Source organism: Montipora foliosa, chromosome 11, assembly GCF_036669935.1.
Source record: "Montipora foliosa isolate CH-2021 chromosome 11, ASM3666993v2, whole genome shotgun sequence".
NCBI lineage: Eukaryota > Metazoa > Cnidaria > Anthozoa > Scleractinia > Acroporidae > Montipora > Montipora foliosa.
The window spans coordinates 301,918-316,917 of NC_090879.1; the positions used below are offsets into that span (position 1 = coordinate 301,918).

The following is a 15,000-nucleotide window of genomic DNA, read 5'->3' on the forward strand; positions in this document are numbered from 1 at the left end:
AGACTTAAACACGGGACAGTGTGTACTTTTGACAATTGTTGCTGCAAAAACGAAAGTACAAAACAATGGTGAAATATAAACCCTTTTATTGTTTACAAAATTAAATAAGTTACGATGCTCTTAGATGCTCTTAGTTAAACCACAACAAAGTTGCATTCAAAAGTGAAAAAATAGTACATTTTTTAGAAGTCCTTGAAAAGAAAAGTAAATTTTTAGTATGTGAACTCAACGATACAGTAAAATTATAATTTAGCTGTAACCCACATTTAACAACCTGCTAAATCTTGCTTGGCTAAACAGGTTGTTATATTTTTGAGTATTAAAACGGCAACTTTCTGCCAGCAGGCTCTTACATGCTGGTTTTTACTGTATTTTAGGCAAGTGAAAGCATTAAAACAACGTTTCTCATTCATGCCTCTCTTCGCTAAGTTAAGGGACGGAACTTTTTTTTTGGAGGGGGGGCGGGGGGATGGAAAATCTTGAAAAGAAATGTTTGCAAGGACAAAAAAGCCCAAATACATTGTTTGCAAGAGACAAAAAAGGAAACAAAAAAATAGTTTGCAAACCAACAGAGAGCATGAAGCTTATTTCAATCATGATTCTGTAATGCATTTTTTTTGTTTATTTATAACAATGTAAAGTCAAACAAAACTCTTCGAAAGTCACTGGCTGGGTTACATTAATTCATGAACTATAAACTTTTAGATGTTAATTCAAACAATGGTATTTTGTGTTCACTCATTCACTAAATGCGAAATAAACGGTTACAAAATACACAATGCAAGTTTCCAATGACTAATAAGCAGATTAATTCATTAATTTCAAATACGAGATGCTTCCGTGAAGCATACACAGGATTACCTGTGGTACGTGTTACAGAAAATCAGAAGGCACTGAATTGTGTGGTATTGAACTACAGCATCCCAGTCTCTGAAGAATAACAAATAAACGAGAAGCGAGAAACATTGGCTTGTGGGCTGACATGTTGATAATTTTCAAGTTCCCTCACAACTTCTTTTCACCACAAGTTTAAGCGTGTCCTCTGAGCATCTGACAGCTTTGTAATACTAAAGTTCACTGAAATTAAATGCTGTCCGGCGGGGTTAGTATCTGGATGGGTGACCTATTGTAAACAATATCAGAAGCATCGGACCGAAAATACTATTAACGCTAACAAATGCGAATTCAGCAAGGTACAGATTTTGTTAGCTTGCTTTATGCAAAACAAATATTGATGCAAAAGTAAATAACTATTTATAGGAGAAAGGAACACATATGGCTCACACATATGGCTCACACCAACGGCTTAAGCGGGAGGATAGTATAAGCTTATCCTGCAATGGATCTTCTTTGACAAAATCTGAGTCTTTCAAATACCTTGGCGTTGTCATTGATCAGCACTTGAGTTTTAACAACCATATTGAGCACGTGGTCAATAAGGTCTCGAGAAAATTGGGTGTTTTTAGGCGTTTGATAATTTTTATTCCCATGGCTGCTGCTGAACGCCTTTACAAGACAATGATTTTACCTATTTTTGATTACTGTGGTGTGGCCTGGCACGGCTGTGGTAAAGTTAACTCTGATGTACTCGAGAGTTTACAGCATAGAGCTGCGAAGTTAATTTTTCCAAATTCTGGTCTCGATACTAAAGAGCTGAATGCTACTTTGGGTCTAGTACCCTTGATTAATAGACAAAAACTTCATATTGTTTTGTTAGGTAGAAAATGCCTTGATGGTTCAGTACCGCCTTATCTGAATAATTATTTTAACTTAAATACTTCTGTACACACATTTACGACTAGACGCTGTAATGACATTCATTTTCCAAAAGTCAACCTTGAGGTCGCCAAGAGATCTTTTTATTTTACAGGCGCGATGGAATTTAGCGGTCTTCCTCGCCATATTAAATCAAAGGAATCCTTTATTGAATTCTCAGGGGACACGAAAGACTCTTTCCTCAATTAGATGATTTCGTGTAGATGCACATCTCAAATTTATTGATATCGGCCATGCAACAGTTTCCTTAGTGTTTTTTACCTTTTAGACTTTTTTGTATTTTTACTTAAGTATTTTAATAACAGGACCCCCTTTGATAACAGTGCTTATTACACTGAAGGGGTTATCCTGTATAAATATTATTATTATTATGACAGTTTAAAACTTTTAAATGTCAATACCTAAAAGCTACCTGGGGCGTTAATCGTAACCCAGGAGCTCCTTAAAAACACCATGTTCAAGTCCTATTTACAAATATCTTTCTAAAAGTATTATCCACTTAAATCTATTAAACTATGTGAAAATATAAAATAAGTGACTGCTAAAATTGAAAAAAAAATAATAATAATAATAAAAAAAAAAATTGTAATAATACATTTTTTTTTCTTACAATAATATCCTTTGCTGAAATGAAATTCGTGTTATATTGCTCGTAAAGTTTATGTGATTACTTTAAAAGTGCGGGCAATATTAAGAGAGCTTGATAAGACCGATTTCTGCATCTTTAGCAGAACTCCTTTAGTTCTCACTCTTGACCCGAGTAAATTCCTCATTCCCTCCTCGATGTCTGTGGACCATCCACCTAGCACGTCAATAATGATGTTGTATTGTTGCACATCGTACCTAGGGTACTGTCGCTTTATCTCCCATCTTAGGGGGGCATACTTGGCTGTCTTCTCCGCTTCCTTACTTGTTCGGTTATCAATCCATGGACAAATCATCTCTAGTGCTATCACCTTCTCCTGTTGGTGGTCGATAAAACGGGCATCGATTCTGTTTGCTCTCACCTCGGTGTGCTCAGCATAGAGCGGGACATCCCAGTAGGCTTGAAACTGGTCGTTTTCATACACCGGTTTGGGTTTTACTTGGGAGAACCATGGTGGGACTTTGTCAATAAGGTTTGCGTCCTTCAGGATCTCGAAGAACAGGATCTTCAAGGCGTTATTGTGCCTTTCCAAGTACTTGTTCTGGGCCAAGGTGGGACATCCAGCTAGAATATGCTGAACTGTTTCTGCTGATCTACTGCATAGCCTACATGCCACTTCAGTAGCTGGTCGGGCTCGCACCTTGTGACCGTAATATATTCGTGTTGGCAATAGTTGCTCGTAGAGCTCGATCACTCCTGCAACGGTGTTAGACGGACACAACGTCCAGTCCTTAAGCCAAGCAAAGCAGCCTGCTTTACTCAGACTTTCATCCTCCCACCTACTTGTGTGTAGCTTTCCTTGCCACCTCTCTTCCCTCACAGCCTGCGTATTCTGCTTTTCTACAGTTTCCTTCAAAGCAACTTTGGTCTTCTTGTCTGTGATTGTTACTCCCCCCTTGGTGATGCATGGTGACGGGTGCTCAAGGTCCAGGCCAAGACCGAGCTCTGCTGCATACTTCATGCTATCCTTTACAAATGAATGGTGTCCCACCTCACCTGCTCTTTCTTCAAACTTTCTCACAACTGCAATGGTCGGGTCCAGGTTCTTGTAGACTTTCAGAGCAGCCTTTATCTTGACGAGTTTGTATTCTTGCTCGACTGATTTCAGCCGGCGCCCCCCTTTTTCCCTCGGGAGGTACAGTAATGCTGTCGAGCCTAGTGGGTGTTTGCCGCCGCTCTCAACTAGGATTTTTCGAACTTCTCTGTCGATTTGCCTAAGCTCTGCTATTGGCCAGTTCTGGGTCCACATTAGATACCCCCGTATGGGAAGGGTAAATTGGTTCGATGCAGATACGCGGTTGTGATCTGACAGTGGACTGACATGCGTTGTAGGTATTCTTTGGCTGCTACATTCAGAGCTAACTTGTCATCTTGTTTTAGATTCTCTAATGTTCCCAGGAACTTGTAATAAGTTCCTTCCTTTAGATTTGTCAGTACTGCTCCGTCATCCAACTGCACTCCGGTTTCATCCTTCACCTGTATTATTATTATTATTATTATTATTATTATTATTATTATTATTATTATTATACCGTGCATTTTTACCTTTCTAACTTTCATGTAAATAACTATTGATACACAGCTTTTAGAAGGAGGAAGTTTCCGGGACGGTCGATCGAGAATAAAATATTTACGACATGAAAACAACATTAATCTTGAACTGTGAATATAGAGTAAAAAAAGGTACGATCAGAGACAAACATTTTGGGAGATTTTTGCTACGTTCAATTTTGTTATTCTACTTTTGGCTGCACAAATAAATCCCAAAATCGAAGGTGACATGGCCGGAATTCAGCGGGTGCCGTGATTAAGTTACCGCGGCATATTTGCTCGCCAAACAGTGAAGCATCTGTGTCAAATGATGGCAAGATACCGGGTTTTCGTAAGTTTCTTTTTCTGTCAAGTGTTATAAAGTTTGACAAGAAAATGAGCGAAGTCAAAACAAATATTACAATCGCCCAACTCTTGAGGTTGACCATTTGTTTCTGTAAAGTCAAAATTTACTCTCCAAGACGCGTACGACGTTATTTATCACCAGGTAATTCCATCATTTTGGAAATAGCAGCTACTTTATTATTCATCGGCGTCACAATTTTTCACTGACCCGTTTATTTTCGTGAACCCTTCCTGCTTACAGAGCAATACCAAAAAAAAATTCTCCCATATCACATTTTAATCTTAAGCTGGAAAATTCAATACACAAAATGATATTATAATTCCGAAGGCAGAAAATACCACAGAATCCTTTTCCAGCGAAAAATTTATTGAAACAAACAACATATTTGCTCTTAGAGGCGAAAACCTCTTCCTATTTCATTGCGTGCGTGAAGACAAGAAACTCAATCGTGTCAAATTACCATGTACTTCAGGTTCAAACCCTTTCCTGAAGAACATTTTCCTTGAATAATGATGCACAAAATAGTCGACAAGCTTTCTTTCAAATAATTCTTGACTGTCACATTTCCAATTATTTTTATTACCTGACTTTGTTGAGCCCACAAGTTACCAGACAATTTTCCATTTGGTTTCAGTGTTGTACATAAAACTAAAACTCACTTTGATTTCGGCTCGAAGGGCGAAAGATTGTTGTCGAAGTCCATTACTCGTCGCTTTTATACCAGAAAATTTTTCATTTGGTTTCAGTGTTCTACATAACAGCACACTCTTGGTAAAATATTAGAAAAACAGCTAGCTCACCTTGATTTCGGCTCGACGGGCGATAGATTGTTGTCGAAGTCCATTACTCGTCGCTTTTACGATTCCAGGTATTTGTTTTCACCGCCTGCCTGGTTTATCCAACTGACTTTCCATTATTGTGTTCCATAAGGGTATATTTTGTTTTAAGATCCACTACAACCGTAAAACGCCATTCGCGTTACATGACTTTCGACGCCATTGCAGGTTAAGTTTATCATTCTACTGTGTCCACCAGAGAAATCGACGCATTTCCACTACCCTCTCGATCCTAAGAAAATACGCGCAGAAGGCTCTATGCACAAAGAAACTACTTAGGGGAGTGACAGGCAAGACTTTTACCGACGCGGAAAAAAAAAACCAAAAAAAAAAAATAAAACGAACAAGACGCTCCATAAAAGCGTACACTGGGTTGCCTGTGGTACGTGCTAAACTATTGAACTGCAGGGTTTCAGTTAATTTTTTCAAGTGGGGGTCATTAAGACCATTTGAGGGTCATCCACATGTCGCACCAGCAGAGGCCCTTTGGCTCACACGTTCACACCTTTAATTATTTTGCAATATCCTGTCCCATTTTGACGTCTTTTAGTTTTTTAAGCTTTGGTGATAAATTCAGTTTAAAGATAACAAAACACACTCTTGAGTAAAATTCACTCATTTCTTCTCAAATAAAGAAAAGAAAACATACCGGTAGTTTTTAAATATAGCTCTTAATCGAATTCTCATCGAAAGATTAATGACAATCGATTGTAAAAAGACGAAGATTTCTGCAGTCTCTGGCTTTTCTGATGTTTTGTCAAAAGGATGAAATTGATCACGTGCTAGGCAACCATAAAGGTGCATGTGATCACCTTGTGTCAACTGAATGAACTGCGGGAAAGCATGTTAATCGTTCATCGTTTTCAGAGTAAAACAACGTCTTTGGTTTTTTAATTGTGTTGTAATATTTAACTGAATATTTACATTTCGTCTGCCGGGTCAGGAAGCCTTCTTTGCCGGGTTCCTAAGGACGTATCTATTTTGACTTCAGGGTAAACTATTTACACAATCACGAGGTTGAGCGGCCATGTAATTGAAAATCTGAACATCCATGAGATACAAAAACAGACTTGCGAATTATCGCAAATCACAATGCTGACAATCACAAAAGCAGAAGAAATGGTTAATAAATATGAAGTTTGTTACTATCTGAATGTTTTTTTTCAATGGGATGTCAAAAGGCGAAGTGGATGTTATGCATAATAGGGCAAGTTCGGGCGATCAAGTTGAGCGTGTGACCTCAAAATATATATTTTTTTCACAAAATATTCCTGAATCGTCAAGTATCACCACAGAAGACAAGAACATCATTCTAAAAGCTTATTCTACGCAGAAAGTAGGTTCTGGAGGTAATTTTGAGGGTGGAAATCAAGTTTACGGCAGACAAGAATAACATGGTTACTTATATTTATATTTAATTAAGTTAACACAACAGAAAGACGCGTACCTTATTTTGACACGAAAATGCTTTACTATTGCCATGAAAACTATCCAGTTAAGCTCGCATATTACATAACATGATGAATTCATAAAGGCCACCTTTTCCAGCGAAATATTTTTTGAAACAAACAACATATTTGCTGTTAGAGGCAAAAAAACCCTTCCTATTTCATTACGTGCGTGAAGACAAGAAACTCAATCGTGTCAAATTACACTCCATGTCAAAAACGCAACTAAATAAATTTCCCACCGGTGTTCAGCATCAAACCCTTTACTGAGAAACCCTTTACTTCTGTTTAATGGAATTATCAAGCAAAAAATTGGCAACAAGCTTTCCTTCAAATAATTTTTGACTAACAAGAATTTGTGAAATTTCCATTTGTTACCGGAAGACTGTGCAGATCCAAGTTGTTCAATTCCTTCTCTGTCTTTGTTAAACCCATAAGTTACCAAAGGATTGTCCATTTGGTTTCAGTGTTCAACATAACAGCACACTTGGTAAAATATTAGAAATACAGCTCACTTTGCTTTCGGCTCGAGGGGCGATTGATTATTGTCGAAGTCCATTACTCACCGCTTTTAAGATTCCAGATATATTTGTCTTGTTTATCCAATTGACGTTCCATTCTTGAGCTCCATAAGGGTATATTTTGTTTAAAGATGCACTAAAACGCCACATGCGTTACAATGACTTTCGACGCCATTGCAGGTTTAATAATTAAATAGGGACTTTAAGCAAATCGCTACGGCTGGCGCTAATACGGCTGCCGGAAGTAAATTTCTCCCAAAATGAAACACTGCGCATGTACGTCGGTTGCATCCAGCCGTAGTGTGAAATCTGACTACGTGAGTGGCGGTGTTTTGCCGTAGTGGCTACTACGTCGGGTTTATTTCGCTTCTCTGGCCCTTTTCAACTGACATCTCGGCATTTTAAGAATTCTGTTGGATACTATATCCTTTAAAGTCAATTTAAGTCAAGGATTGTGTCAAGGTTGCCTCTCATAAGCTTGTAAATCCGTATTATGAACTTACGATAGGTTTTGGCAAAGGTGTTGGAATGGCGAAGTGAGTTCAGCGCGCGGTTGTTTTTCTTCGGTTAAGTTTGCTTTGAGGATTTAGTGAAGATGTTTTATATCTGGATACTATACGATGCTATTTTGCTTCTTTGAGTATAGATACATGTGTCTTTTTCACTCGATATTCTTTGAGATATTTGTCTCTGAAATTGTATATTTCATCCATCAAATTGTTGTTATTGTACAAGGTGTATAGCATTTGCTTTTGCTCAGAAATAATCTGTTCGTCCTAGCATGGCGAACAACGGCCATCGTCCTTTCAGCGAAGCCATTTGAAGGTAAGAAACTAAATAAATGAGATTTTAAACACCTTTAGCCCATGTTTCCTTGTATTTTGCTTTGCTAAACTTAAAATTTAGCAGACCACCGAGACGTAGTCTCCCCAGACCTTTTCAGTCACGGCAGCCGTAGTAGCACCATCCGTAGTGATTTGCTTAAACTCCCTAATGTTCTCCTGTGTGCAGCAGGGAAATTGGCGCATTACCCCAGCCCCCTCAAACCTAACAAAATACGCACAGAAGACTCTATGCACAAAGACACCACTTAGCTGGGGAGTGACAGGCAAGACTTTTCCCGACAAGGAAAAAAATAACAAAAAGACCCACGAAATGAAACCCAGATTCCGACTGGGTTTGGCAACCCAGTAATGAGGAAAACATTATTGCACATTGCCTACCACATGGCACTGATATTATTTGTGAAGGGTTTTGTTCCTGTCTATGATTCTGCTCGGTGGATGTGGATGGTAGTGTTTTTAAGGATTAGGTGGCATTTGAGAAATAAATAGCCTTCTTATATAGGAATAGTGTGTGTGAATATAATATGATGTATTTTGGGTTCGCGAGTCCTATTACGTACTTGTGCCAATTTCCTGGCTATTACGGCTATTACGAGGTCATTATTACAGTTACCTAGCTACCATGCATTTGTTTTACTATGAGTGCTTTGTAGACTGTTTTCTAAGGATGCTTTGTTTACTTGTGTTGACTTAATTTTGCACAGATATCGATGAATGTAACAGTCCTAAAAGAAACGAGTGTGACGCTAATGCAGCTTGTATCAACGCTGAAGGATCGTATACCTGCAGATGTCGTGATGGATATACAGGAGATGGACAAAACTGCACAGGTAATCATTACGATTTTGTGAGTTAGATAAGTAAGTTAACATTTGAAATCAGAAGCAGGGATGGCGCAGTGGTCAGAGCACTCGCCTCACCAATGTGGCCAGCGATCGATTCCTAGACTCATTTGTGGGTTTATTTGTTGGTTCTCTTCTCAGCTTCAGGAACTTTATCTCCGAGTACTCCGTCTTTCCCCTCTCCTCAAACACCAACCCTATCATCTGATATGTGTTGATTTGATTGTATTTGTGTAAAGCCGTTCCCAATTAATGGCGCATCACTAGATGCACTTCTCAAGAACTATGGCAAATAAAGATGTTATTATTTTGAAATAACAATGATAATAATAATAATAATAATAATAATAATAATAATAATAATACCAAAACTTCGTAGCAGCACGAAGTAAGATATCGCTTTGATGATCCATACGATGTTTTTGAAATTCATATTTAATCAAGACATGTTTCGCATGAAACATCATCCATCGTCAGTTGCACAATGAGAAATAAACTAAAGTTGAGCAATAAATAGCGTAACAAAGTGAGATATAACATGAATAATTAAGGATGAAGGCGAGAACAGAATATATACACACAACCACGAAACAAAACAGAAAAAAAACAAAATGTTTAAGCTAAGAAAAGAAGCTAATTAGTATGAAAGGGATAAATTAAGATGTTTGACTTGGGAATTTAAAGATGGCTGCTCCCAAAGGATATGCATGGCTTCTTTGATTTTCAATTGGAAACGTGTGGAAGCAGAGTCGCGGATTTTAAAACAGTCTTCTGAACACCGGGAGCGACAATTTTCAGAACCTTTCAAGTGCTTAAAGATGTGGGAATGTTTGTCGGAGGCGAGATGTTCACGGATGCGAGTGGCGAAGTGTCTATTGGTTTCACCAATATAACAGGCATTACAGCCTGCACATGAAAACTTGTAAATGACTCGCGATCGTAAACCCGCAGGGATAGGATCCTTCGCCCCAAACCAACTCCTGATTTTAAACGGGGTGAACACCAACTTAATTTCCAGGTCGCTGCAAAATGTGTCGACTAATTTCTTAATTCTGCGTTTTCTTATGATGGAAAAGGACCGATGTACGGTAATTTAAAATACAAACAATTGTCCTTCCGAACAACACTCTGAGAGGAATCGGAGGTAAAGTAATTGTTGAGAAATTTTCTCACAACATTCTCGATAACGCTAGAAGGAAACAAATTCTTCCTTGATGTTTTGGTAAGGTTGCTTATGTCCAAGTGAAAACCAGTCCAAGTATTATTAATTTTAAATACTCGGTCAACCAGAGTGCGTACTAGTCCTAATTTGTAACTAAAAGGTACAAAGCTGTAATAATTAGTGAGAAGACCGGTGTAGGTCTTCTTGTGGAAAACCGAGTAATAATGCCCTAATTACTATGGTTATCTAAAAGCACATCTAAGAAGGGGAGCTTGTGGTTTTCTTCCTTCTCCATAGTAAACTTGATGTTAGGATGCTGGCTGTTGATATAACTAAAGAAAGATAAAGCATCCTGCTCGGTATTAAACAAAGCAAAGGTGTCGTCGACATATCTACGGTAAAACTCGATACTTGAATTGTAATTCTCTAACCAGCGTTTCTCATGGTGACCCATAAAGAGATTAGCTAATACAGGAGCAAGCGGGGAGCCCATGGCTACCCCATCAATTTGATCGTAAAAATTACCCAAAAATGAAAAATGGGTTTGGGCATGTGCGCTTGCCTCTGTTGACGTTGATGTAGTTGTTTTTTTTTTTAAGTCAACAAAGCCATGTGTGTTTTCTACATTTTGTAAACTTAGAAAAGGTAAATGCGTATATAATCTCTAAAGATTCGAACGGCCTACAAGAAGAGTGCATTATAATAATTGCATATTGTTCACGGTCTGCTGAACACCACCCCCCCTACTTAAAATCCAATTATGCTGAGCCAATCAGAGCAGATCGAAGTCAACCAAACCCCAGTCCTTTCACAGGTGATTGACATGATACGTCAATCATTTTTCGAGCGCAGATTATCGAGCAAAACTAAGAAAAGCGATTTTAAAACTAATTTTTCAGAATCTTTTTTTCGGGAAAATACACTTCACAGCCCACCAATTCAAGATTTGCAAAAAACAAGAAATTTGAGTAAACCGCTCAAATTTACCTTTACCGAGACTTTAAACTCTAGGCTTTTGTACATTATGCTTTTGTTTCCGCATTAAAATGCTCCACCTTAATGCTTCAATTCTCCGACTAAAATGCTCGGTCTCCCCAAAAAAAGTCACTAAAATGCTCGGATAATGCTCATTATACCGTACGGTTTTTACTGGGTTGCCAGATGACAAACCCAGTCGGAATCTGTCTTTAATTTCGTGGTTTTTTTTATTTTTCGTTTTTTTTTTCTTATTTTTTCCGTGTCTGTAAAAGTCTTGCCTGTCACTCCCCTGCTAAGTGGTGTCTTTGTGCATAGAGCCTTCTGCGCGTATTTTCTTAGGATCGAGAGGGTAGTGGGAAATGCGTAGATTTCTCTGGTAGACACAGTAGAACGATTAACTTAAGCGGCAATGGCGTCGAAAGTCATGTAACGCGAATGGCGGTTTAGTGGATCTTTGAACAAAATGTACCCTTATGAAGCTCAATAATGGCAAGCGAATTGCATTCTGAACAAGACAGGCGATCGAATGTTAAAAGCGACGAGTAATGGACTTCGACAACAATCTGTCGCCCGTCGAGCCGTAATCAAAGTGAGCTGTATTCCTAAAATTTTGCCAAGTGTGGTGTTTTGTACAACACTGAAACCAAATGAACAGTTCTCTGGTAACTCAGTATGGTTTCAACAAAGACAGAGAAGGAATCCATATAGTGGATCTGTTATCTCAGTTGTCTCGCTATTTGTCAGATTTGTATTTACCTGTTCTCAACTCTGCATAGTCTTCCTGTATAACAATTGGAAATTTCACTAATAAGTCATTGACGTGAATGGCGTTTTAGTGGATCTTTAAACAAAATATACCCTCATGGAGCTCAAGAATGGATCGTCAATTGGATGAGCAAGACAGCGCTGAAAAATAAATATCTGGATTTTAAGAGACGAGTAATGGTCTTCGACAACAATTTCATTTTTCGCCTTTGGATATCAAGTGAGCTTTATTTCTAATATTTTACTAACTTGGTATTATATAAAACACGGAAATCAAATAGCAATTTTTTTATGGATTTAACAAATTAACATTGAAGGAATCGAACGCTGGAAAAGGATTTTGCCGAGATATTTCCAGCCTTTGTGAACTTTAATATCATGTTGTGTAATTTTCGAGCTTAACAAATTTGCATACGTGTGTTGAAATGTGATACGGGAGCATTTTTGTGGTATAGTGTAACGAAAATAAACAGGTCTGTTGGAAGCTTGCTTGAGTTTCAACAAAATGACCCCCAAAATCGGCAAAAAAATCTGACACTGATGAATAATAAAGTAGCTGCTATCCCCAAAACGATGGAATTACCTGGCGATAAATAACCTCCTCTTGGAGAGTAAAGTTTTGACTGTCAACCTGAACAGTTGGACGATTGTGATCTTTGTGTTGAATTCGCACATTTCTTGTCAAACTTTATAACACTTGATAGAAAAAGAAAACTAACAAAAACAAAAACCCGGTATCTGTGTCAAATGATGATTTGACACAGATGCTTCACTGTTTCGCGAGTAAACACACCGCGGTAACTTCATCACGGCGCCCGCTGACTCCCATGTCACTTTCGATTTTGCGCTTTTACTTGTGCAGCCAAAAGTACAATAGCAAAAATCTCCCAAAATGTTTGTCGCTGATCGTAACTTTTTATATTCGGGGTTAAAAATTAATGTTGTTTTCAAGTCATAAATGTTGTTGCTGATGGCGAAATATTTTAGTCTCGATCGACCGTCCAGAAAAGTTCCTTCTGCTCTTCCCAAAAACTTTGTATCACTATTTATTTACTTTTGCATCAATATTTGTTTCGCATAAAGCAAGCTAACAAAATCAGTTCTTTGCTTGGTCCGCATTTGTTAGCGTTAAAATAGAATTTTCGGTCCAATGCTTCTGTTTTAAGGGGTATATTGTTTTGGTCTCCCATCCAGATACTAACCCCGCTGAACAAGGTTAACCTCAGCGAATTTTAGTATAACAAAGCTGTCAGATGCTCAGAGGGCACGCTTAAACTTGTGGTGAAAAGAAGTTGTGAGGGAACTTGAAAATTATCAACACGTCAGCCCAGAAGCCGATGTTTCTCGCTTATCTTTTATTTGTTATTCTTCAGAGACCGGAATACTGTAGTTCAATACCACACAATTCATTTTCCCGGAAAATCTTGTTTCTTTTTTTTTTCAAGAGTCTATTCGGCCATGTTTGTTTTCTTTGTGACTCCTTCACACTTGTACGTTTTTGTAAGAGTTAACAGTTAACACCATGTTAAAAATGTTGAAATTAATTTTAAACGAGATGCTTCCGTGAAGCATACACTGGGTTGCCTGTGGTACGTGTTAGAGAAAATCAGAAGGCACTGAATTGTGTGGCATTGAACTACAGCATTCCGGTCTCTGAAGAATAACAAATAAAAGAGAAGCGAGAAACATTGGCTTCTGGCCTGACGTGTTGATAATTTTCAAGTTCCCTCACAACTTCTTTTCACCACAAGTTTAAGCGTGCCCTCTGAGCATCTGACAGCTTTGTTATACTAAAATTCGCTGAGGTTAACCTTGTTCAGCGGGGTTAGTATCTGGATGGGAGACCAAAACAATATACCCCTTAAAACAGAAGCATTGGACCGAAAATTCTATTTTAACGCTAACAAATGCGGACCAAGCAAAGAACTGATTTTGTTAGCTTGCTTTATGCGAAACAAATATTGATGCAAAAGTAAATAAATAGTGATACAAAGTTTTTGGGAAGAGCAGAAGGAACTTTTCTGGACGGTCGATCGAGACTAAAATATTTCGCCATCAGCAACAACATTTATGACATGAAAACAACATTAATTTTTAACCCCGAATATAAAAAGTTACGATCAGCGACAAACATTTTGGGAGATTTTTGCTATTGTACTTTTGGCTGCACAAGTAAAAGCGCAAAATCGAAAGTGACATGGGAGTCAGCGGGCGCCGTGATGAAGTTACCGCGGTGTGTTTACTCGCGAAACAGTGAAGCATCTGTGTCAAATCATCATTTGACACAGATACCGGGTTTTTGTTTTTGTTAGTTTTCTTTTTCTATCAAGTGTTATAAAGTTTGACAAGAAATGTGCGAATTCAACACAAAGATCACAATCGTCCAACTGTTCAGGTTGACAGTCAAAACTTTACTCTCCAAGACGAGGTTATTTATCGCCAGGTAATAGCCCACTTTCGATATATCAAAATTCAGTCCGAAACAAAAGGCATCATCTCGAGGCTCTGGGGAATAAACTCATACAAATCCTTATATCTATTCCCCAGAGCCTCGAGATGATGCCCTTTGTTTCGGACTGAATTTTAATATATCGAAAGTGGTCTATTCCATCGTTTTGGGGGATAGCAGCTACTTTATTATTCATCAGTGTCAGATTTTTTTGCCGAGTTTGGGGGTCATTTTGTTGAAACTCAAGCAAGCTTCCAACAGACCTGTTTATTTTCGTTACACTATACCACAAAAATGCTCCCGTATCACATTTCAACACACGTATGCAAATGTGTTTCAAGCTCGAAAATTACACAACATGATATTAAAGTTCACAAAGGCTGGAAATATCTCGGCAAAATCCTTTTCCAGCGAAAAATTAATCGAAACAAACAACATATTTACTATCAGAGGCAAAAAAAACCTTCCTATTTCAATTGCGTGCGTGCAAACAAGAGATGCAATTAAATACATTTTTGACAGTTCACATAATTAACCCTTTTCGACTCGGAACGCTGACCGTAAATGATGAAGCACAAAAGCGACAACAACTTTCATTCAAATAATTCTTCACTGTCACATTTCCAAATATTTTATACCTTTGCAGAGTTGGGTACAAAATACCGGTAAGTGTAAATTGTCAGACAACTAAGATGCGACTTGAGTAAACACTGTGATGCATTCTTGTAGGCGTTCGATTCCTTCAATGTTAATTTGTTAAATCCATAAAAAAAAATTGCTATTTGATTTCCGTGTTTTATATAATACCAAGTTAGTAAAATATTAGAAATAAAGC

At 38.0% G+C, this 15,000-nt stretch overlaps 2 protein-coding genes across 2 annotated transcripts in view; both read right to left on the minus strand.

The window, feature by feature from the left end:
• Positions 1-2,435: 2,435 nt before the first annotated feature.
• LOC137975548 (uncharacterized) lies at positions 2,436-3,671 on the minus strand. Its single transcript, XM_068822661.1, has one exon. The coding sequence runs from the start codon at positions 3,669-3,671 to the stop codon at positions 2,436-2,438; it is 1,236 nt and encodes a 411-aa protein (XP_068678762.1).
• A 6,531-nt stretch (positions 3,672-10,202) lies between these two features.
• LOC137975549 (macrophage colony-stimulating factor 1 receptor 1-like) overlaps positions 10,203-15,000 on the minus strand; it is a 7,718-nt gene continuing 2,920 nt past the window's right edge. The window contains exon 4 of the mRNA XM_068822662.1: positions 10,203-10,594. Within this exon, the coding sequence (XP_068678763.1) occupies positions 10,203-10,594 (392 nt within the window). The remainder of the gene's footprint in view (positions 10,595-15,000) is intronic.